The sequence below is a fragment of the Cucurbita pepo genome, chromosome 1, assembly GCF_057944985.1.
Source record: "Cucurbita pepo subsp. pepo isolate OVF chromosome 1, ASM5794498v1, whole genome shotgun sequence".
NCBI classification, from domain to species: Eukaryota; Viridiplantae; Streptophyta; class Magnoliopsida; order Cucurbitales; family Cucurbitaceae; genus Cucurbita; species Cucurbita pepo.
The window spans coordinates 6,533,564-6,556,372 of record NC_141798.1 but is presented as its reverse complement, the minus strand read 5'-3'; the positions used below and the strand labels follow the sequence as shown (position 1 = coordinate 6,556,372).

The window sequence follows — 22,809 nt, the reverse complement described above, 5'->3', positions numbered from 1 at the left end:
AAAGTACTCTTAAAATAGAAATACTATAGAATTTCATACTTAAAATTACATTTGGGGATTTCAAAGCCAAAGCTCATGATATTGATGATGATGATACCCACAATTTAAGGATTTGAATGCCTTTTAACTTTCTTCTTCTTTTTGTGGCCATTTTTTTTTTAAATTTTATTTATTCTCTTCAGGTTTTGTTCTTCCAGTTTCTAAGCTCACCATTGTTGTACATGGAGCTCTATTACTTATGGGGTTCAGTTTTTTTTGTTATCTAAATAATATGTTTTTTTTTTCTTTCTTAAAAGAGTAGTTTTTTTCGTTTTTTTCAATGAATAAAATAATTATGTTTTTTTTAATATATTAAAAAATTAGCGTAAACAAATAAATAAGAACTATGAGGCTTGATACAAATATAATTTTATATCTAATATGTGAGATCCTACATCGATTGAAGAGAGAAACGAGTGCTAGCAAAAGATCCAAAGGTGGGTAGATTGTGAGATCTTATATCGATTGGAGGAAAGAGTGGAACCCAACAAAGGCCTTTTAAAATTTTTAAGGGGAAGTTGAAGAAATCTAAAATAAATTTTGATTAACAATAATGCAAAAATATAAAATAAAAGAAAATAAATTTCCAAGAAAAACAACTTCAACCTTGCTCAATTTCTTTTCAAAAATTTTCATTTATTTTTGGAGTATTAAAATGTTGATTTCCTATTGTAATTATTATCAATATATATTTAAAATATTTACTTTTAAATTTTTAATGAATAACTTGTATTAAAAAAATGTAAAATATCATAATAAATCCATTAATATTTTGTAAATAAAAATATAATAAACACTTCTTTTGCGGTAACCGCCCACACCAATCCCATCTCTGATTTTTTTTCCCGTCTCTTTGATACTTCATCTCTGTCGTTGCCGATCGCCGATCGCCGATCGCCGCCACGCCTCGACTGCACTTTTCTTTCTCTTCTTCTTTATCTCACTCTCTGCTGCAACCTCACGCCGCCACGCCAACCCGGTGCTTTCTCCTTGTTGCGGCGCCCCCTTCTCCACCAATTTCAATCTATCCTACTTGCCGTCCGCTCCATCTCTCAGTTATCCGTATCAGCACGCACGGCTGACGGCGCGGCCTTGTTTTCGCCCAACGCTTTCAGCTCTTTTTCTCGCGGTAATCAGTTTATTGCTTTCTCTAGTTCTCTCCCTGTGTACATTGAATTCAATCTACACAATGGAACCTGTATAAAAAGATTGATAATGCATGCCCGTTTGATGCTAAGATACTCAGTGGACATGAATTGTTGATGTTTAGACGTTAACAGAAATGCTATCCTACGGTTGGTTATTTTGATTTAATAGCTGATAGTATCTTTAGTATTTATGACGTGGTTGGAGAACCCATTTTGAGTTATTTCCCTTAGAAATTAGTAGATGTGAATTAAATTGGAATTTTGCATGTTGAGTACCGACCTTAGGCTGGAAACTGAATAATAGGAATGATGCCCAATGCTCTAGGTGTTCTTGCTTGGTTGTAATTCATCAATTTCACGGCTGGTGATCCGTTCTGACACAGAATCTGAGTCTGGGTTTTAGAAATTGATTGAGAAGAAGTTTTGTTTGTGATGGATTGATGATATAAATGGTTTATGATTAGCTCAGGTTTTGGAATACGGATTTAGCTAGATAAGTGAATCTGGCGATGTTCATAATTTTGATTTGGGTATCCCACCTCTCTTCCTCTCCTTCTCTTCGTACAATTGATCTTTCCGCATTTCGGTTATTGGGGTGTTTAAGCTTTCTTTGAGCAAAATTGGGGCTTTAATTTGTTGTTCTAGTTCTAGTTTTATGAAAAGATAATGACATGGGAGATTGTTGATGGGCGAAGATGTTTTGCTGACACAGATGTTGTAATAGAATTGCCAATCGTTTAGTTCTAATATGACCATTGGTGTATGAAATGCTTATCTGTTTTTGTGGAATTGAGTGTATAGGCTCAATGCTCCTAATAATTGGTTTTGTCGAGAACCATTCGTTTATTTTTTTCCCCTCTATGTTGAGATAATTTAAGTAACTGATTATTCTTTGAAATTGAATTCACAATAAAGTTTTCTTTTATTCGTTGCTGAAGATTAAAATCGGCCTAATTCTGATAGATGGAGGGTACCATTGCTGAAGAACTTTATTCCGAGAGTTTACAGTCAACAAAATCAAAATTGGCTGATATGTCATTATCTGATTACAGACAAAATCGGCCATCAGGTATTACTATTTTTTCAATAATGCCTTAGTACATATAAAAGGGAACCCCACTAGAGGGAGGTGCTCCAGTTAAGTAAAACAATACTCAAAAGAATAGTTACCAAAGATTCTTGTCACCGATGCCCACAGAAACGTATAATCTAGCAAGGGACCATACATCACAAATTATGCCTAAAAAACGCTGTCATAACTTGACCTACGTTTGTAGGATTATATGAATCAGGGTCTGGTTGCAGGTTCTGCTGTGAATGACTCGTTTGAAGATGATGGATCTTTATGGGGTGGTTCGGATGAAGGCTTGGAGGAAACATCTGATCTGGATAGGGAGTGGCATAGAAGACACGACCAATTTCATACGGTAACAGATTAACTATTCTATTTATCTTTTTCTTTAATAAATGGTTTCACAAGAGAGGATTTAAATGGATTTCATGCTCCTTTTTCACTCTTGAATATCGTTTAGATTGGATACCGTGATGGTTTAATTGCTGGGAAAGAAGCTGCATCTCAAGAGGGATTTAATGTTGGCTTCAAGCAGTCAGTCTCTATCGGATATAAGTTGGGTCTTGTCAGAGGTGTTAGCAGGTTAGGAGAGAATAAATTTCCTATCATTTTACACATGCATGAATTCATACGTATCTCTTGAAGTTTGTGTCAGCAAGAATTTTGTTATTTTCTTTTTATTTTAACGTGAAAGAACACTGGGTTGTTGTAATTGAACAGTTATATTATATTGCTCCTATGTTCTAAAATATGTGTTATTTGAGTACAGCTGACATTTCAAAAAGTCTGTCAAATTTTTAGTCCTTCGGGCTCGTTTGAAATGATTCATTTTGCACTTAGAAAGTCATTTCAAGTCGGCCCTACATGATGTTGCATTCTGTATTGTTAAGAGAGCCCGTCAAGTATGACATGCAAAGAGGTGTAGGGTAGTATTTATGAAACCACATCTGTCTCGCAGTCCCTGTGCAGCACGCATAGGGTTTCTCCAGGACCCGATTTAAGTCAGCCTCATATGTCGTGCAACAAGTGTCAAGTTGGTAACCTGCATTGCCTTTTTCACCCTCTTTCTTATTTCTTTCCTTTGAATTTCAGTCTAAGCCCATGTCGTCGTTCCTTTGGTGAGGATTGAGCTATTGCTGCACCTAGCAAAATTATGCATATAATTAGATGTTAAATCATAATTTAGGTGGGCGATTTGAAATGCGAATTCTTAGTCGAATAGTTTGTTTGATAGGCTGTTTTCTTTGCGACTTATGGAAAATTTTGGCTGAACAGAAATAGGAGAGTCGTAGTGAAAAAGGAAAGTTATTGGAGGAGTTGGGACTGACCAAGTTTAATATCTCTTTCGATCTTCTGTGTCATCAAGGCCTTCAGCAATTATGTTTCTCGTTGTTTTGAATTGGAGCATCCTTTTGTTATTCTTTCTTTAATGTTTCTTTTTATATTTTGCTTTTTTGTATTGCCTTCGTGCTGTTCTCAATGAGAGTTGTTCTTTTCATGGAAAAAAGGCCATTGGTCCATTGTTCTTGGTAATACTGCCTTCTACTGAATGTTTTCGTTTTCATCTTCTGAAGTGTGCTTGCTTCCCTTCCTGATGACTTGAAAGAGAAGCTAGTAGGGATTGAAGAAAACAGAAGTAAATTCCAAAGCTTGTATGAATCTGTGAACTCTCTTTCGACAGCAGATGCACTTAGGCTATTCCACAACGATATTATGGCACAACACACGAAAGAAGAATGCGTCGATGCAAATACGAGTTCGCAAACAATAGATTTGTTGAAGCAAAATTCAGATAACAGTCGTCTAGGAAAGTTCTATGGAGAGCTTCAAGCACTGTTGCCCACATCACCTGCTCTGAATCTTCATTTACATGAAGAACAGTAGATTCAATGCAACTTTTGTAGGTTCAGCATTTGTTATGTTGAAATTTTGGGTATTGATCTCTTCTGTCAGTTATGTATAATATTTACATTTGGGAATTTCCATATTCTCCTTTAATCCCGAACCCCAACCAACTCAAAGGAAAGTTTTGAAATCGATATGCTCTAAAATTTTATATTAGGTTGATTCTATACGGTTTTCGAGTTTTTGGATGTATATAATTTTTAATCTAAATGCCTTGTTCTTGAACAAGGTTAGTAGACCGAATTTTTTGCATGCCTGGTGTGATGATGTATTTGTTGCCTTGTTACTAGTATGTTCGGCTAAAAATGGAGAGTCGATGATTTTTACATTTGAAAATAGTAGACTTGCGATTGTGCGGCACTTGCATCTCAGCAACAAGTGACATATGCTCGAGCTTCTGGTCCCGGTTCAAGAATAAAGTTTTAGAAAACAGGTAGAGAGATTTTAAAAGCAAGATTTGAGAAATTAAAATTTGTGTTATATGGGAAGGTAAGCAAAAGACAACGACAACAACTTGCTACATATAACAATCGGGTAGGTTTTTTCTAACATGTTTAGTAATGGTCGGGTAGGTTTTTTCTAACACGTTTAGTGATGGTTATAAAGCTCTTATTTAATGCAAATAAGACCCGTATTCTTTATCAAATTATTGATTTTAATCTAAAATAATTTTAGTGAGTTGATTTTGTGATAATTTTAAATGAGATAAAGTGAAAATATTCATGAGAAGAGAGTCTAAGTTCAAATATAAAATATTTAGATTTAAATTCATATAAATTATAATTTGAATTTTTAATTAATACAATAAAAAGTTGACAATATAATTGGATTTTTTTCAATAATAAAAGAAAGAGCATGTAATTGAGGAAATTCTATTGAAAATTTCACCAATTTTCGCGTTCCAAACGTCTTGGGATTGGAAGTATAAGGTATAAGACGATCACCCGCCCTGGTCGGGTGACGGTCATTTACGCCGACGCCGGCGACTCTTCTCTCAATCAGTAAATTTCGACCGCCACGGTGAAGATTTTCCTCGTTCATCGACTCCGGCCAGTGACCAGGCCGTTTACATCGACTCTGCTGCTCCTTTGAAACCCAGCCCCCGAGGTTTATCCCTCAGTAAGTCCATCCCTCTAGCTAAAACCCTGCACCAATTTTGCGAACTCTGGAACCCTAGACCTCCTTCCTCCGCCGTAGAAGTTAAGGTTTCCAACCACTTACAATGCCGAAGGTGTATGGAACTGGTGTTTACGATTTCAAGCGCCACAGAGTGGCGGAGTACCCAGTTGAGTCCAATGAGGTCGACGACAAGCCCGTGGAGTCTTTGCCTGGTGCGACACTGCCAAACACTATAACGCTAGATGAGATTCAGCGAGACCGGCTGACGAAGATTGCGACGGCGAACTGGTCGAAAGTAAGCGACCCTTCGAAGCCTGAGAAACCCTTCGATCCAGAGTTAGTAAAGAAGATTTATGAGACGGAGCTTTCGGTTAAAGAAGCGCGGAAGACCGTGCCTCTGCAGAGGGTGATGATTTTAGAGGTCAGTCAGTACTTGGAAAACTATTTGTGGCCTAATTTTGACCCGGAGACTGCGACGTTCGAGCATGTAATGTCGATGATTCTCATGGTAAATGAAAAGGTGATTATTCTGTGAGAGAAAGCTTTCTGGAATTCATTAACTGATCTCATTAGCATTTCTCCGTTTAAATGTACTTCTCGTTGTGTTGTAATGGAAATCTGTAAAGCATTTAGCCGGAAATGCGAAGTTGCATGCTAATTCGAAATTCCGTAGTGTTGCAATAAGCTTTGCACGGTAATTCGTGGTTTCTGGTAGATGCTCCTTTGGAAGAAGGAGAAAAAGAAAAAACCTCCATTTCCCCCCTTTTATATTGATGTGCGTTCAGGCACAATTTTATTAATTTTATGAAAAACTGAAGTGAATATCGTAAGAGCTCATCCAGAAAGAACCTTACCATTCTTTTATTGTTGTCATTAGGTTATAATTTATTGAAACAGTATATTATTGTTTGTTTCTTACAGATTGTAATTTAATCTTGGTAGTTTCGAGAGAATGTAGCAGCTTGGGTATGTTTTTATGATCGGAAAGACATCTTTAAGGGGTTTCTTGAGAGGGTTCTTCGACTGAAGGAGGTTAGTTTTCTTTTGATTGACTTGTTTGGTATGCCGTACTTGTGAAAATTGATCCATTGATAATTTTAGCTGAAAGATTATCATCCTTTATTTTTATACTTCATTCTTGATTTATGACATTGATATATTTGTGTGTGTTTCATTGAGAAACCATTGTCATCCAAAAGAATGTAAATTCAATGAGCTATATAAAAATAGAAGCCGATCCAGGGAATTGAGCTACCAAAAGCTGAAAATTATAGGAAAAGTCTCTAGCCGCTTGCGGTTAGAAATAGAGAAAATTAGGAAAAGATTTAGTTACTACGATCCAAATAGATTGGAGTATTTTTTTTCTCATGTTTTTTAGAGGCTTGAAATCCGGAGGAAAGTAAGCTTCTTTACTTAGCTCATAGTCTAGGGAAGGACTTGTTCTCCTATTGTCTTGTAGAGAAAGAAACTCAATTCTCATTCTTGGCCTGAATTGGTGTGTTTTGTCTAGTGTCTAAGCAGAAATTGGGAACGTTTTTTTTTGTTTGTAAACATCATGGATAACACATCCCTTTTGTAAATTTCAATCATCAATGAAATTGTCTCATATAAAAAGGTATACATATATATATTTTGCGGTTGTGCCTTTTATTTCCAAAATATGGTATTGCATGGGCAGAGCTTTAATGTGTTGCAATGGTTGAAGAAGAAGATAGCCACCTACTAGCTTTCTCAGTTGTTCTCATGTTTCGCTAGTTTGGGTTGTTTTTGCTGTTCTTTTTTGCTACTATCGGTAGTTTTTTAGTTCAAGAATATGACTTATCCTCTTTTCTTTTCTTTTTTTGTTAATTGTTTTTCTATTAACAGAATTGTCCTGCTTCTGATGAGAACCATTTTAAGTAGGACGAGTTCTCTCTTTACTTTATGCCATTGATTGGGTATTCCGTTTTATTGTATCTTCGAGATTCTGCTTAAATTATTTCTCTTCCCTATTGTAAGTCCCAAAGTTGTACTTTTCATGTCATCATATGAATGTCTTTTTTTTTGTAATAATATAGACCAGATATTACTTTATTTTTGTTTAGACCTTAATTTATCAGTTTTTTTTAATCTGAAAATGTAACTACTTCTATTATGATGTAGGGAAGAGAAATAAGCATTGCGGAGAAGACAAATTATCTTGTTTTTATGATTAATGCCTTTCAGGTATATGGCATGTTTATTTCAATTTAATTTTGAACAATTACTTGCTGTTTTACCAAAGGCTACCTTTCATTACAGTACCCAAATAACCTTAGTTTTGTGATGAGAAGGATGACCATATAATCTCTCTCTCCCTCTCAAAAAAAAAAAAAAAAAAAAAAAAAAAAGAAGAGACCATATAAGAATTGCTCAATTATATCTTTACTTTTATGAGAATTGAAAGTCTCAAGAATACTAAGAACGCTAATCCAAGCAAAAAGGCAATCGACAAACTAATGATCGGTAATATCTAATATGGCAATCTTCCTTGCATCTAATACACAAAATAGGAGAAGTCGAAAAACTGAATTTGGACTTAATCTGTTGTGTTTACTGTTTACAAATTACAGCTCATAATGCAAGAGTATATAATGAGTTTTTTCCCTCCAAATTGCTTTGGAAAGCATAGGGCCTGTTTATGCATGTCAATTAATTTACCTTTAATGAAATGAAATAAGCTAGTAGTCAATAATTTTTCTAGGCTGGTGATCGTGCTTCTGCCAACATCTCCCTGTATTGTTCTTCTTTTATATCTTGTTGATTTTTGAAAACTAACTTCTGCAGAGCTTGGAGGATGAGATTGTCAGTGAGACTGTATTGAGAATAGCAGGCCTGCAGTCTTGGCACAGTTTATCTTATGGCCGTTTTCAGGTATGACATGTGCTCTGTTGCTAATCTTTTCTTGCCTTTGGAATGTGTAACAACAATTTTCTCTACCATTAATCTGCAGATGGAGCTTTGCCTTAATACTGATATAATAAAGAAATGGAAAAGGATGATAAAGAGAGAGGCTAAAGAGTTTATTAAACGAGGGGAAGTTTATGATCCACTGTCAACTCTTGAAGTGAAGTTTTTAAGAAACCTCATTGAAGAGTTCCTGGAGGTTGCCTGTCTCTCTCATTTAGATTATTTTTGTAATTTTTGTGCAAAATCTTGACTATTATTTCTCTTATCTTTGGGAACCAGGTTTTGGATGGTGAAGTGTTCCCTCAAAGTAACTCAGGTGATGAAAATGATCAATTTGTTGCCAATGGATTGATAGATGGAGACAATGCTTGCATTTTGTATTGCGAGAGGTTCATGGAGTTTCTGATTGACCTTTTAAGTCAACTCCCTACAAGGAGGTATACTTAACTGCTGTGTCCATGATATTACATCCTTTGTTTGAATTTAAATCTTGATAAATGGAATTTTTCATAGTTTAATTTTTGATGGATCTATGTGCAGTAGGTCTTAATATTATTTGACCAGTTATGAAATGATAATTTATCCTCTCTCTCTCTCTCTCTCTCTCTCTCTCTCTCTCTCTCCTGAGATCCGTTAGCCTTCTGCTGATGTTGTTGGATTTCTCTCTATTATAGTTGACCTTCAATAGCTTTCCTTTTGCCCAAAAGTTGTTAATTTTATTTAAGTTTTATTTTCCCCCAATTTGCTGGTGAATAAACTACATAAATGGACTCTATGCGTATTGTGGTAGTTATCTCTGCATAGTGATTTTTTTATTTTCTTTATTTTGTTTGTTTTGATGAGAAACAAGAAATCTATTAGAGAGGGCCAAACCAAGGGCCACAAAAAACAACCTAAGGGTGAGGGTAGAGAGAACCCCGGCCAAAATCTAATGAATGAGTGCCTTCCAATTGCATATTGGATTTGTTTTGTTGATCTACTTAAATTGATTGTTGGGGCACTTGCTTTAGTTACATTTTCATGATGATTTTTTTTAAATGTTTATTCTTTTAATCATGTTTGTCTCTTTTGTACCCTTGTTGGACCATTCAGATTCCTTCGACCTCTTGTTGCTGATGTTGCTGTTGTTGCCAAATGTCATTTAAGTGCTCTTTACAAACATGAAAAAGGTAAACTTTTTGCTCAGCTGGTTGATCTGCTGCAGTTCTACGAAGGATTTGAGATCAATGATCATGTTGGAACACAGTTGACGGATGATGAGGTTCTCCAATCTCATTATGACCGTGTCCAATCTTTTCAGCTTCTTGCATTTAAGAAGATTCCAAAGGTTAGTTTCTAAGTTGATTCAGAAGCAAAAAGGATGTTTAGCCGTGCAAATGTATGTTTCATTTATTCCTTTCCATCGTAAACAAATAATACAATGATGACTAAAACAATAGTTGCCAAGGTACAAGAGGGTATGACTTCTAAAGTGCAATGAAGTAAAAGGCATATTTAATTTTTTATTATTATTCTTTTTACTAATTCTGTTTTTGATACTTCTAATTTAATTTTTAGGTATGGCTAATGTATTTATCACTCTCTTCCTTTTTTTTTTTTAGCTGCGGGAACTCGCATTGGCCAATGTTGGTTCAATTCATAAACGCGTTGACCTTGCCAAGAAACTATCTGTGCTTTCTCTTCCAGAGCTGAAAGATTTGGTTTGCTCTAAGGTCTGTGAAATACCTGACTCTTAACTGCTATTATTCTGGGATGATAAAAATATAAAATTGAATGATGAGTTGATCGTTTTGTTCATATTTCCGATTTATCAGAAAGAAGGAACTTATCAACTTCAATATCGCTATTGTTGGACACATTTCATAGTTTTTCTATACTTATTTTCAGATAGGGACACCCCCCAACCTAGGGTAAGGATTAATAAAAATGGCGTATGATTAGGGAACTGTGATCAATCCTGCATGAAAATGTAATGGAACAGAAAGAACTTTCCCTTTGTCTATTATACAATAGTTCAAAGCTAGGAAAAAGACTTGCATATCGTTTCTCATTTCGTTATGAAGTGTGCAATTGATCTTTTGAAACTAGAATCATGTAGTGTGAAGGCAATATTCAGGTTATAATATATTGTTAGGAATTCTGTTTGGGTAGAGGTTAGAAATTTTTTAGGATACTGGAGGTATATTACTCTTGAGTCGAGGTCTGTAGTAGATGGTTATAAATAGAGGGATAGATGTACGTGAACGATGGTGCTTAATAGTTCAGCTTGTTTATTCGAGGGTTGGTTTCAAGCTCCTCTAAATTCTTGGGGGCAGTTTTTTGTATTTCCTTGTTCTACAAATTTGTTTCTATCACGTTATTGTCAACTTTTTTTTCTTTGGGAGAGAACCAGACTTTTTTCCCAAAAACAATAGGATATACAAAACAGAGGACAGGGCATTCATTCGATGGCCAAAGGCGCTTATGTAAAGCTACTTAAATTGGTAAAATCCAAGAAAGATGTATAAAATACAGAAGTTCTTAAAGGAAAAGGTGGATAAGAAGCTATAGATCTTCCTAAATGGAAAGACCATCTGTAGTCACTTCATTTTCCCTGAAAGAATATAAGATTCACGGAAATTATGAAACGTACCATAGAGAACTCTTTTATTTTCTTCTCACCCTCATTTGTTTTTTCACTTATCTCTCATTTGGTTTGCTTTATGTGACAGTTTGCTGCCAGCTTCTAATAACAAATAATTTTAAGCTCCTTTTTGGCTAAAATTTGGTGTTGCTTATGCAGCTCAAGTTAGTGTCAAAAGAAGATCCTTGGTCGGATAGAGTTGATTTTTTGATTGAGGTTGTCGTTTCCTTTTTCGAGAAGCAACAGTCTCAAAAGGAAGCCATTAATGCACTTCCACTATACCCAAATGAGGAGATTATGTGGGATGAGAGTGTTGTGCCAAGCATTAATTATTCGGGGGAAGGTTGCTTGGCACTTCCAAAGTTAAATTTACAGTTTTTAACGCTCCATGACTATCTTCTGAGAAATTTCAATCTCTTCCGCCTGGAATCAACTTATGAGATCCGTGAAGACATTCAGGAAGCTGTACCCCATCTCCTTGCCTACATTAATAATGAGGGACAAACTGCTTTCCGTGGCTGGTCAAGAATGGCTGTGCCTATTAAAGAATTCAAGATTACTGAGGTAAAGCAGCCAAATATTGGGGAAGTCAAGCCTTCATCTGTAACGGCAGATGTCACTTTTAGCATTTCTAGCTATAGAGCCCAAATAAGATCTGAATGGAATGCTCTGAAGGAGCACGATGTTTTATTTTTACTTTCTATTAGTCCTTCATTTGAGCCTCTAAGTTCAGAGGAAGCTGCCAAGGCTAGTGTTCCTCAACGTCTTGGCCTTCAGTGTGTACGTGGATGTGAAATTATTGAGATTCGTGATGAAGAGGGAACTCTGATGAATGACTTTACTGGAAGAATTAAACCGGATGAGTGGAAGCCTCCTAAAGGGGAATTGAGAACTGTAACTATTGCTTTAGATACAGCACAGTACCATATGGATGTCAGTGCTATTGCAGAGAAGGGTACAGAAGATGTTTATGGGACGTTTAATGTCTTGATGAGGAGGAAACCGAAGGAAAATAATTTTAAAGCTATTCTGGAATCTATCAGGGATCTTATGAATGAATACTGTATAGTTCCTGATTGGTTGCATAATATACTTCTTGGTTATGGGAATCCTTCTGCTGCTCAATGGTCTAACATGCCAGATCTTTTGGAAACAGTAGACTTTAAAGATACATTTCTTGATGCCGATCATTTGAAAGAATGTTTTCCAGATTATCAGGTTAAACTTTTTTCTACTTTTTATTTAAAATGATTTCTTAAATTAGTGAATTAATATCCTTGCCTCTGGTGTATATTATCAAAAGTATCCGAGTCTAAATGTATATGTTCATTTGTTCAGGTCTGTTTTACAAATTCAGATGGTGAGGAGATTTTGCACCCAAGTTCCCCTTTCCGTATTAGGCTTCCTAGAGTTCTTAGAGGTAGCAATCATGCCCTCCCCGAGAATAAGAAGTCTTCAGGCATTTCAAAGGATGATGTAAACATGATGGATTGTGCTGAGAAGGAGAAGCTTATAGTTGAGGCGTATACTCCTCCTGACCCGGGTCCTTATCCTCAAGATCAGCCAAAACAGAACTCTGTCAGATTTACTCCAACACAGGTTCTTTTTCAACTTTTTGCTCATCCTGTTTTTGCTCTCCTTTTTTCATGCAAAACTATTTTGACAGCTGTGAAGTGTAAGACTGTTGAAAAATTCTATTTTCTTGGATTTGAGCAACCAATCAATTATATGGCTTTCAATATTGTTGCTACCTGCAAAAGAAAGAAACAAAATTATTTTTTATCAAGATTATTGAAGAATGAAGATTATTCAATTTCTTAGATAAGATTTCTGTTTCAAATATGCTCCCACATAAGCCTTGGAGGAACTCCTTTGATCTTTTAGGAGCTGCAAACTAATAGTTAAACATGGCATAGACCTTCCTCCATGAAACTGAAAAACAGACTACTCAGCAATTCTTTGGAAAAATCTACATCATCTAAGGCTTAAATATCTGTACAAGCTTCTCCCTTAGACTTCAGAGAAATAATAGGAATTTTAGGGAGGTCCAGAATTCGGGTGAGGTTTGGGAATTCGCAAGTTTAATGCTTCTTTGTGGACAGCGGTCACTAGACATTTTTGTAATTATGGTCTTAGTTTTGTTCTTTTTTATTGGAATCCCTTTTTATAGCTAGCATGGGGCTCTTGTTAATTTTTGGCCTGTATTTCTGTATGCCCTTGTATTCTTTTATTTTTTATTTATTATTTTTTTTATTTTATTATTATTTTTTTTTTAATGAAAGTTTAGTTTCTTACCAAAAAAAAAAAAAAAAAATGCACATTTAAGAAAATGATAAGGACTAGTACTTAAAACTGGATTTCCAATCTGTACATATCACAATGAGTTCATAGCTGGCTCTTTCATGAAATAGACTTTTCACTAATATATGGGAAAAAATGGGATTCTACCCAATCATTCCTGCAAGAAACTACTCCATATATTTGCATTAGTCGTGGTCGAACTGTAAGACTTGGAAAGTGGAACTCAAATTATAAGTCATTTTGCATTACATTTCTTTAAACAAAGTTATTTATTTTTTTGATGTGCATTTAATTTTCCTGTCCTTGTGCCGATTTTATTTCAGGAATAGGGAAACTTGGTGTTATGGAATGCATAATATACACATGGACATCGTTTCTATTAGAAAAGTTGGTGGAACTCTCTATTTGAATTATGAGACTAACCTTGTTTACTTCTTTTTAACTATAGGTTGGAGCAATCATCTCTGGTGTTCAACCTGGATTAACCATGGTTGTTGGCCCCCCTGGTACTGGAAAGACTGACACAGCTGTTCAAGTTCTAAATGTTCTTTATCACAATTGTCCATCACAGAGAACATTGATAATCACTCACTCAAATCAAGCTCTGAATGACCTATTCGAGAAAATAATGGAGGTAAATGAAGAAAACTGAACTGTTACTATCTTATAATTAATTAGGTCACGCCCTGTGTGTGAATGAGTGTGAATGTGTGTGGGCACTACGGTGTTTAGTTTTGTATACAGTTCATAATTTAAGCTATCATGGCGCATATACTTTTGAATCATATATTTATATATGTATGTATATACTTTTTCTGACCTCGCTAATGATCTCAGAGAGATGTTCCTGCCCGCTATCTGCTTCGCCTTGGTCAAGGTGAACAAGAGTTAGCTACTGATCTTGATTTCAGCCGGCAAGGGCGTGTCAATTCGATGCTTGTGCGAAGGTTGGAATTGCTAAGTGAAGTGGAGAGGCTGGCAAGATCTCTCCAACTCCCTGAAGACGTTGGATATACTTGTGAAACTGCTGGATACTTTTGGTTACTGCATGTGTACTCACGCTGGGAGCAATTCATAGCCGCCTGTGCTGGAAATGAGGATAAATCAAATTTTGTCCAAGAGAGATTTCCCTTCAAGGATTTTTTCTCAAATTCACCAAATCCAGTTTTCACAGGTGAATCTTTTGATAAAGATATGCGGGCAGCTAAGGGGTGCTTTCGTCATCTTAAGACAATGTTTCAGGAGCTTGAAGAGTGTAGGGCTTTTGAATTACTCAAGTCTACAGCTGATCGTGCAAACTACTTGATGACTAAGCAGGCAAAGATTGTTGCAATGACATGCACTCATGCTGCCCTAAAGAGGAAAGATTTTCTTCGGTTAGGCTTCAAGTATGATAATTTGCTAATGGAAGAAAGTGCACAAATATTAGAAATTGAAACTTTCATACCAATGTTACTTCAGAGGCAGGAAGATGGTTATGCACGTCTCAAACGCTGCATTTTGATTGGTGATCACCATCAGTTGCCCCCAGTTGTGAAGAATATGGCTTTTCAAAAGTATAGCCATATGGATCAAAGTTTGTTTACAAGGTTTGTCAGATTGGGTATTCCTTATATCGAACTCAATGCTCAAGGTCGTGCCAGACCAAGTATAGCCAAGCTTTATAACTGGAGATATAAAGAATTGGGAGATCTTCCTTATTTGAAAGAGGCAGCAAGCTTTCATAGAGCAAATGCTGGGTTCTCATATGATTATCAGCTAGTGGATGTGCCGGACTACCAAGGTAGGGGTGAGACTGCCCCTTCTCCTTGGTTTTATCAGAACGAGGGGGAAGCTGAATACGTTGTTAGTGTGTATATTTATATGCGTTTACTTGGGTACCCTGCAAATAAGATATCCATCTTGACAACTTACAATGGGCAGAAGCTTCTAATCCGAGATGTTATTAATCGTAGATGTGTACCATACAACTTCATTGGTGCCCCTAGCAAGGTATCTCCAAAATGGTTCATTTTATTCAAGCAATTACATTATTTGTTGCTTATCGATTCTGAATTTTTTAATCAATGGAGTCAGTATCCTTGTACACATCTTTTTTAGTTTTCTCAATTGTTTAGTTACTACACAAACATTTGTTGTTGGTCTTTTGAATTGATGGTTTAACAAAACAGTCTAGGACGTGGATAAACTACCGTTTCTTCACCTGTCATCTTATTTTTTGAAGTTTAGGGTTCTTCCAAGACAAAAAAAAAAAAAAAAAGCACTCCGATGGGTACCCTTGAGTCTTCTCTTTGTTACAATCTCTATTGGTGTAAACGTATGGCTCCTTTTAACAACTGCAGCCTAAACTCTCTTTTGAACTAGTTGGAGAAACCATTTGTATTTCCTTTGTATGTGCTCATCCTTTGAATCATTTCATTTAATATTCATGGGACTGAGCAAGTGCCTTGCGTTCCTTACGTTTGCATACATCTAATCTTAACTTTGCTTCCTACATATCTGTAATCACTTAATTAACAGATCTTGTTTGATATTTGAATCTAGGTGACGACAGTTGATAAATTTCAAGGTCAGCAGAATGATTACATATTACTGTCTCTAGTTCGAACCCGCTTTGTGGGGCATCTTCGTGATGTTAGAAGATTGATTGTGGCCATGTCTCGTGCTCGACTTGGTTTGTATGTATTCTGCCGCCGGTCTCTGTTTGAACAATGTTATGAACTACAGCCAACATTTCAACTTCTGCTTCAGAGGCCTGACCGACTTGCTCTCAACTTGAATGAGATAACATCTTACACAGAACGTAATGTTGCAGACACTGGTCCTGTTTACCATGTGAGTGGTAGCGAGGAGATGGCCAGCATTCTGGAACAGCTTTATCAGGTATTATCACAAACTTATCGCTTGTTTCAAATAGCTTTTGAAAAAAATGTTCTTTAATTGAAATTAATTTTCTTATCAGCACCTCTGGAAGAACTAATTATATAAAGTGGGTTTAGTAAAAAGCTTATTTTGAGTTATTTAGATCATCAAATGTGATTTTTTTTGTGTTCTTATGTAATTTGTGTGTTAGTCATGCGGATTGCTGAACTTTTTCCCTGCAGATTCGGATCAGCAGCCACCCATATGATGGGTATATCACACATCCGGGCGATGACATACAGCAAAATGATGTTCCTGCGCAAAATGATATGGATACAGAGCAAGCCAATAATGATAGTGTTTCAGACACCACCGTGGAAACTTCAAAGACCGATGGCCTTGCAAATGGTACAAATGGTACAAATGGAGATTCTTCAATTGAAAATGGTTCAACTGGGAATGAAGATAACGACGCTAAAAAATACGGTGGGCCGAAGGAGGAGCCTATGCTCGAGGATAGTTCGACTAAGAACGAGGATAATGAGACTGATAAAGATGATGGAAATACTATGCTGCAGGAAAGAACAACTACAATGGAAGAATAATTTGGTTTGTTACCTCATTGACGTAATTGGTTTCTGAAATTTGAAAACTACGATTGACACAACGACGACAACAACGCTGTCTCAACTGCCCGATGACATTAGCAATTTTAGAGAAGAGGACTGAACACTGATAAACTTGTAGGCGATCAAAGATTCAAGACGAGTGAGTTTCGAGCTGATCAGTCACTCTCCATCTTGTCATCCGAAAGGCATATCTTCGGTAGAAACACGGTTTTGCAAGGCTGCAAGAGATCGCTCGACAGACCGTCCTCAGGGAAAGAAGCCAAACTGATTTTGTTATTGAATCTCATTTCTAGGTGCTCAATATTGCGGGTATTCTGTGGAATTGGATTGTATATTTAAAAGCCTTTCATGTTCAGTAGTTTCAAAGTTTTTGATTTTGTAAAAGCGTAGCTTTGAGGGTTAAATGAGTAGTAGAGATTATAATTATAATATAATTTCCACATAATTGATGCAAGAAATAATTATAATATTCATGACGAAAAATTAGTGATTTAAATTATAAATTTAGTTTTTAAAATTTTAAAATTTGATATTTATGTATATTTTGACCTTTCAACTTTAAAAATAAAAAATTCTGCCTCAAAATTAAAATTTTTAAAATTTATGAATTTATTAGATATAAAATTTAATTTTTTATATAATAAATCTTAATTTTTTTAAAAAAAAATCGAATTTAAGCGAATTCTATAATATATATATATATATATATATATATTTTTTTTTTTTTTTTTTTTTTTTTTAAAAAAAAAAAATTAGAAATCATATATACTCAAAACTTATTAGTATTATATAAATATTCAAATAATTGTATTTTTCCAATTTTAAAATTCACCAGAAAATGATTCTAGAAAGTAGAGAGAGAGAGAACCCCAAGGTTTATGCTATGAACATTCCAGTCTTAGGGTAATCGCCATTCCTTCATCTTCTCCTCGTTTCCGTAGCGCACCTTCTGAGTACTCGCCGAATCCGTTGAAGCTTTTTTTTTTTTTTTCTTCTTCTTCTTCTTCTGCTGGATATGGGGGAGGAGATACGAACCTCTGTTGATTCGTCTTCTTCCGTCAATCTTCCTTTGCGGACCGTCTGTCATGTGTATGCCATTCTCTCATGGATTCATCTTCATGATTTCTGCTTCAAATTTGTTTTTCTCAATTTCCTAATCTCATCCTTTTCTATTTCGAATGCTAATGCAGGTGCCACAAGCAATTTTCACAGTATACGTGTCCTCGTTGTAATTCTCGGTACTGTTCTCTGCAATGTTACAAGGTTAGTGGGAAAAAAAAAAAAAAAAAAAAAAAAAAAAACCATGCATATTTTGGTCATCGGAATATTATAGTTTCATTGAGTTTAATTTTTAGGATTCTTTTAGGTTATTAGGAAGCTCTATTGAGTGGTTTATTTACTTGAATTGTTTTTGGGCTTGCAGTCTCATAGTAATCGTTGTACCGAGTCCTTTATGCGAGAAAATGTTGTTGAGGAGCTGCGGCAATTGCGGACGGATGATCGTACTAAACGTAAAACGCTTGACATTTTGAAAAGATTTCATTCGGAAGAGGAAATGGAAGACTTGGATGAGGATGGTATGTGGTCGCAATCCTTGATTCACCACTATTACTTTTTCGTGGCCAGGATTAGTTGTCTGTTGGCGGATTTTTAGCAATGTTAAAAGGGCTATTGAGGCTTATGCCTTGAGGCACAAGTTTTACGCCTCTTTTGAACCTTCAGAGACTTGTGCCTCTGTGAATGATTAGAAGAATCATATTAATTTCCCTCATCCTTCAAATAAATAATGTTCGAGTTGTCACAATGTGAACTGTTGCTACTTCTACTTCTATAACCTTGAAAGCATTGAAGATAAAAATTTATGGTATAAGTCGATTCAGTTATTGATAATATCGATTTCTATTTAAGTGGCGATTGATGAGGTGATTTTTTTTTTAATTTACTTCTATATGACTATTATGTTTAGTAATGCTTAGTCCTTAGAATTTGTAAAGATGTCATTGATTATATTTGAGGCTTACGTCTCATACTTTCTCAAGATCATCTTTAGCCTTTTAAAACATTTGATTCTAGTACTTGGTTGAGTGATGCTTTGCTTCTATAGTTGAGCCATGTTATCGTTACTTTTATAAGTTTTTTAATGATAAAATTGAAATGAAAATTTCTTTTTGTGAAGCTATTTTAACAAAGTTTTGTCCTTAAATCTTCCAACAGCTTATTATCTGCTATAATATGACTAAAGACTTTTTGTGCCTTGCAGATTCAACTTTATCCGAGGAAACTATTGAAAAAGTTCTTGCTGGTATGTTCCTTGGAATCACTCAGAAATCATTTATTGTGATAAGTCTTGATTCTACCTGAATTTCTTCCAATGCTTTTGAACAGATTTTTCAACTCTTCTGTTTTCATGATGTGTACTCATCCATTGGGTTTCTACAAGTTCATTTTTTTGAGTTTCGACTATCTCCAGGTGTTAAATCGTCTGATTCACATAGATGAACATAGATTTTTCTTCCTAATTTCTGCAGGTGGCCAACTCAGTTTTGATGATCTGTCTGTGGAGGAGAAGAAACGTTTCTTAAGAGCTATGGCATCAGGAGAGTTAAGCAAAATGATTGAACCTTGGGAAGCTTGGTGGACGAAACCTTCTGCTAGAACCATATCTCTGAGCAAAGAAGGAACAACACTTGTTCAACTCCATGCTGAGCAGCAATCAACAATTTCACTAACAAGTGGAGTAGAAGCGAACCAATCAAGTGAAATTCCACGAGCACCCGATACCCCATTACCTCTGCTTAGCAAGCTTAGTTCTGCAAAGCCATCACCTCTCTTGGCTGTTCATCTGGTTGATATCATCTATAGTTACTGTTTCACACTTCGCTTGTATAATGGAGACTGGCAGTCAGATGCTATAGGATCAGCTCTGGTTGTTTTGAGTGTCTCCTCTGTCTTGGGCCAAAGTGGTCAACCAGAAACAGTTCTAGAAGCCCTATCATCTTGCTTGGAACAAACCTGCTCCCCCGCTTACCGACACGTGGGGGGCTTGCAGCTTGGATTGAGTATTATCGACGATGTTGCAATCCTGCTTTCTCTGGGCGGTCCTGCTTTAGTGTGCTTGCTTTGCGACTTGCAGAGGCTTATTCAAGCTGGGGAAAGAGATTTGAAATCAGAAAAGAGGAGAAAAAAATCTAGATGGTCAGGCATTGGTACTAAGCTTAAACACGCTGACAGGAAGATCTTTTTCATCATGTGCTGGGTTCACGAGCAGCCAAGTGAAGCTTGGTCAACTTTGGAGAACATTGTGAAAATGGAGAAGAGTTCAATAATGGAGTTTGAGAATCATAAAATGTCTACAAAAATGGATAGCAAGGCCAAAAGAAGCGACAAAGTTTTGATAGAGGAGATAAAATGAGAATGTGCAAACAATGTGTATTTGTTGTGTATTATCTTTGCCCTGGTATACATTAAGGATCCATTATGGCTTGGAGATCCTATATATTTGAAGGGTTTTGGATAGCCTATATGCTCAATCCTTGGAACAAATATAGAGAGGGAATGCCACAACTACGATATGAGTGGCTGTTGTAATTTCTCAGGTGCTAAAAAATACATCAAACAAGCTCTTTCAGGGGCCCTGTCTCTTACAACTTACAGACAGTCTACCACAAGACCTATACTTCCTCAGAAGCCTCCTTCAATTACTCAGTGCCTCTCTTCCTGCTATGCCTAACTGATTGGCAAACAGGCGGTGGATGCAATCTTCAAGAATTTCTATCACTTGCTCGTCTACAAACAGCCCATTACTTCTCTCCTTTGGTGCTTGATTATGACCATTTCCCTTCTTCCTTTGACAAATTTGAATTCAGTGAAAGGTCTGTTTGCAGGCCTATTAGCTTTATAATAGCTTATGAAACCACAAAATATGGACAATGAAGGTAATGTACATTCACAAGATATGATAAAGATATTCCTTTCATCCTTCTATGAAATATGGTTCTTTGGAAGTTATATAGTTGGTGATTATTTCTTAATTCCATCTCTACTACAGAATTGAACATGAGAGTTTCTTCTCATCCAGCTCTTTGCTACAAAATTATCAGCCAAAACCTGATAGGATAATAAGCAAATAAGATAGAAACCTACAATAAATGGCTAAAAGACAGAAGGCATGAATTTTTAAGCTAATGATAGAAACAAGGTAGTTGGCTAACTTTATTTGGATCTTGTAGTTGTCTTACTGACAATGCCATCAAGTTTTTCTTTCAAGGGACAATCTCTGACTGTTTCAAACAACCATGAATTCAGCACAAGTTTTAAATAGGCATCCAATAAGAGAGGTTCTTCTGTTCTTTCCTTTTTTTGCTCTGTTTCTTCATTACAAAGTGATTTCATGCACTTGAGAAATGGATTGCACCACTGTAAGTTACAGAGGGCTTTAGTTAATGTAATATATATGGGCTACAGACCATAGAAGGATCTACATAATACTACACACTTTTTTAAAAGAAACGAAAAGATAAGATAAGGGGAATATATTCAGTATCCTATAAACAGGAACTTAATCTTGACACAATGTTAAGAATGCACAGATTCTCACTACAATGAGAAAATGGAAAAAAAAAAAAAAAAAAAAAAGTTTCGTTCACACCCATTTCAGTTATCTTTTTTGAGCTTCCCCTCAAGATTTTTAAAACGCGTTTGCTAGGGAGAGGTTTCCACACCCTTATAAAGAATGTTTCGTTCTCCTCCCCAACCGATGTGGGGCCTCACACTTTCACTTAGAAACCTCTGTGGGGCCTCACACTTTCACTTGGACACCTCTAATCTTTGTTCTACTTTCTTGAAGAGTGGAGAATGTATGAACTTAGGTGTGAACATACTCTTCATCATGAATAGCAAGATTCTTTGTTAGGTAAAGTAAGCACTTTCTAAGCATATATAGGCAAGCAATATATGGGTTGTTCATTGAAGTAGTGAAACCTCACGGCCACTGATTTGTCTTTCTTCTGATGGCTTGTGAAGACGCAAAGAACAAAGAGTGCTGCCATGTAGCAGCAGATGTTCCAAACCAGCCTCAGCCATCAGGTTTTTTTCAACTCTTTTCTTGTTGTTTGTGTGTGTGTGTGTGTGTAGATGGGGAAAGATTCTTATGTAAATCTTGTTTCAACTCACTTATCAGAAAAAAAGAGTTTTCGATGCCCACATACACAAAAGAAAGGGAACAGAAACTTCCTTGAAGGATGGTAAGTGTAGTTCTCAACCACTGATCTTTCTTTCTGCAGTTTCATTGGTTACAAGTTTTGGTTCACTTTCGTAAGCACTCTTTCTGATTTAGTGTAAGAATTCAGGAAGACTGTCTTTTCATTGTGCAGATGCACATGGTTTTATCTGTTTACTGTGCGTTTCATAAACTAGTAGTGATTTTCAAAATTCTCTGCAGCATCTTTGCTTTGTGCTGTTGCTGGATTTGTGATGCTTGCTTTGATGTTAGTGTGACTGTGTGATTAACATCAGCAGCAGCAGGATTTACGCTATATGCATAGCCAACAGACAACTATCTAGCAATTTTACTGTTTAAGACATGACTGAATGTACTCATGTGATGTGATCTATCTCAAACCAAATATTAGCTGAACACTTTTTTCTCTTCATATTGTATTAGTTCTTCCAGAACTCAGGCAGCTGTTCATATTTTCTTGTGACTTCCAACCTTATAAGTTTGAAGTCAATGTAATGAGAAGTGAAAACATGTGTAATAGAGAGATTTTCTCATCCACAAATGGGTTACGCCTCACCAAGCCAAGAATGGTATTGATTATCCAAAGTATGTAAAGAACCAATCTAAAACGATTTGTTTTCTCGACTACGATGGTAACCGAGCAATTACTGGATCATTGAGAACCAGTTTAGTGTCACCAAGGCAGCCCAAATCTTGTGGTTTAGGAAATCTAGAACAAGACTGATGGAATAAAAGGACGAATTTGATGACGTTCTTGACAAACTTTCATGTTTAGACATTTAAGTGGTTGTGTAAAGATCATTGTTTATGTAACAGCTCAAGTCCATCGCTAGTAAATATTATCCGTTTTGGCTCGTTATATATCGCTGCCAACCTCACGATTTTAAAACGAGCCTGCTAGGGAGAGGTTTCAACACCCTTATAAGGAATACTTCGTTCCTCTC

At 36.0% G+C, this 22,809-nt stretch overlaps 3 protein-coding genes and 1 long non-coding RNA gene across 6 annotated transcripts; all 4 read left to right on the top strand.

Moving 5' to 3' along the window:
* The first annotated feature begins 927 nt into the window (after positions 1-927).
* On the top strand, positions 928-4,320 carry LOC111778596 (uncharacterized). Of its 2 annotated transcripts, none has more exons than XM_023658532.2 (5): positions 928-1,168; positions 2,151-2,256; positions 2,493-2,614; positions 2,720-2,841; positions 3,834-4,320. In XM_023658532.2, exons 2-5 carry the CDS (start codon positions 2,151-2,153, stop codon positions 4,141-4,143), a joined length of 660 nt encoding a protein of 219 aa, XP_023514300.2. In that variant the 5' UTR covers positions 928-1,168; the 3' UTR covers positions 4,144-4,320. The 2 variants fall into 2 exon arrangements, with proteins under 2 accessions (XP_023514300.2, XP_023514291.2); XM_023658523.2 differs by having other exon boundaries at positions 2,126-2,256.
* Positions 4,321-5,030: 710 nt separating this feature from the next.
* On the top strand, positions 5,031-17,060 carry LOC111778577 (uncharacterized). Of its 2 annotated transcripts, none has more exons than XM_023658490.2 (14): positions 5,031-5,803; positions 6,226-6,315; positions 7,426-7,488; positions 8,089-8,175; positions 8,255-8,407; positions 8,491-8,648; positions 9,304-9,538; positions 9,813-9,923; positions 10,994-12,052; positions 12,173-12,433; positions 13,584-13,769; positions 13,973-15,127; positions 15,680-16,018; positions 16,240-17,060. In XM_023658490.2, exons 1-14 carry the CDS (start codon positions 5,387-5,389, stop codon positions 16,600-16,602), a joined length of 4,677 nt encoding a protein of 1,558 aa, XP_023514258.2. In that variant the 5' UTR covers positions 5,031-5,386; the 3' UTR covers positions 16,603-17,060. The 2 variants fall into 2 exon arrangements, with proteins under 2 accessions (XP_023514258.2, XP_086982089.1); XM_087125963.1 differs by having other exon boundaries at positions 5,668-5,803; positions 6,205-6,315.
* A 437-nt stretch (positions 17,061-17,497) lies between these two features.
* LOC111778587 (HIT-type Zinc finger family protein) lies at positions 17,498-20,649 on the top strand. The gene is made up of 5 exons (XM_023658503.2): positions 17,498-17,715; positions 17,817-17,889; positions 18,050-18,203; positions 18,887-18,928; positions 19,155-20,649. Exons 1-5 carry the CDS (start codon positions 17,642-17,644, stop codon positions 20,036-20,038), a joined length of 1,227 nt encoding a protein of 408 aa, XP_023514271.2. The 5' UTR covers positions 17,498-17,641; the 3' UTR covers positions 20,039-20,649.
* Positions 20,650-21,536: 887 nt separating this feature from the next.
* Positions 21,537-22,398, top strand: LOC111778570 (uncharacterized). Its single transcript, XR_002812577.2, has 3 exons — positions 21,537-21,711; positions 21,806-21,869; positions 22,067-22,398. It is a non-coding gene; the product is annotated as an uncharacterized LOC111778570 (long non-coding RNA).
* The last annotated feature ends 411 nt before the right edge of the window (positions 22,399-22,809 follow it).

Bases quoted from the DNA above. Each gene is read 5' to 3' on its own strand.
- LOC111778587 (XM_023658503.2), top strand. From the start codon at position 17,642: ATGGGGGAGGAGATACGAACCTCTGTTGATTCGTCTTCTTCCGTCAAT. The intron at 17,716-17,816 runs GTATGCCATTCT...ATGCTAATGCAG, and splicing joins TTGCGGACCGTCTGTCATGT to GTGCCACAAGCAATTTTCAC. The intron at 17,890-18,049 runs GTTAGTGGGAAA...TTGGGCTTGCAG, and splicing joins GTTCTCTGCAATGTTACAAG to TCTCATAGTAATCGTTGTAC.
- LOC111778577 (XM_023658490.2), top strand. From the start codon at position 5,387: ATGCCGAAGGTGTATGGAACTGGTGTTTACGATTTCAAGCGCCACAGA. The intron at 8,408-8,490 runs GTTGCCTGTCTC...TTTGGGAACCAG, and splicing joins TCATTGAAGAGTTCCTGGAG to GTTTTGGATGGTGAAGTGTT. The intron at 12,434-13,583 runs GTTCTTTTTCAA...TTTTAACTATAG, and splicing joins TCAGATTTACTCCAACACAG to GTTGGAGCAATCATCTCTGG.
- LOC111778596 (XM_023658532.2), top strand. From the start codon at position 2,151: ATGGAGGGTACCATTGCTGAAGAACTTTATTCCGAGAGTTTACAGTCA. The intron at 2,615-2,719 runs GTAACAGATTAA...AATATCGTTTAG, and splicing joins GACACGACCAATTTCATACG to ATTGGATACCGTGATGGTTT. The intron at 2,842-3,833 runs GTTAGGAGAGAA...CATCTTCTGAAG, and splicing joins CTTGTCAGAGGTGTTAGCAG to TGTGCTTGCTTCCCTTCCTG.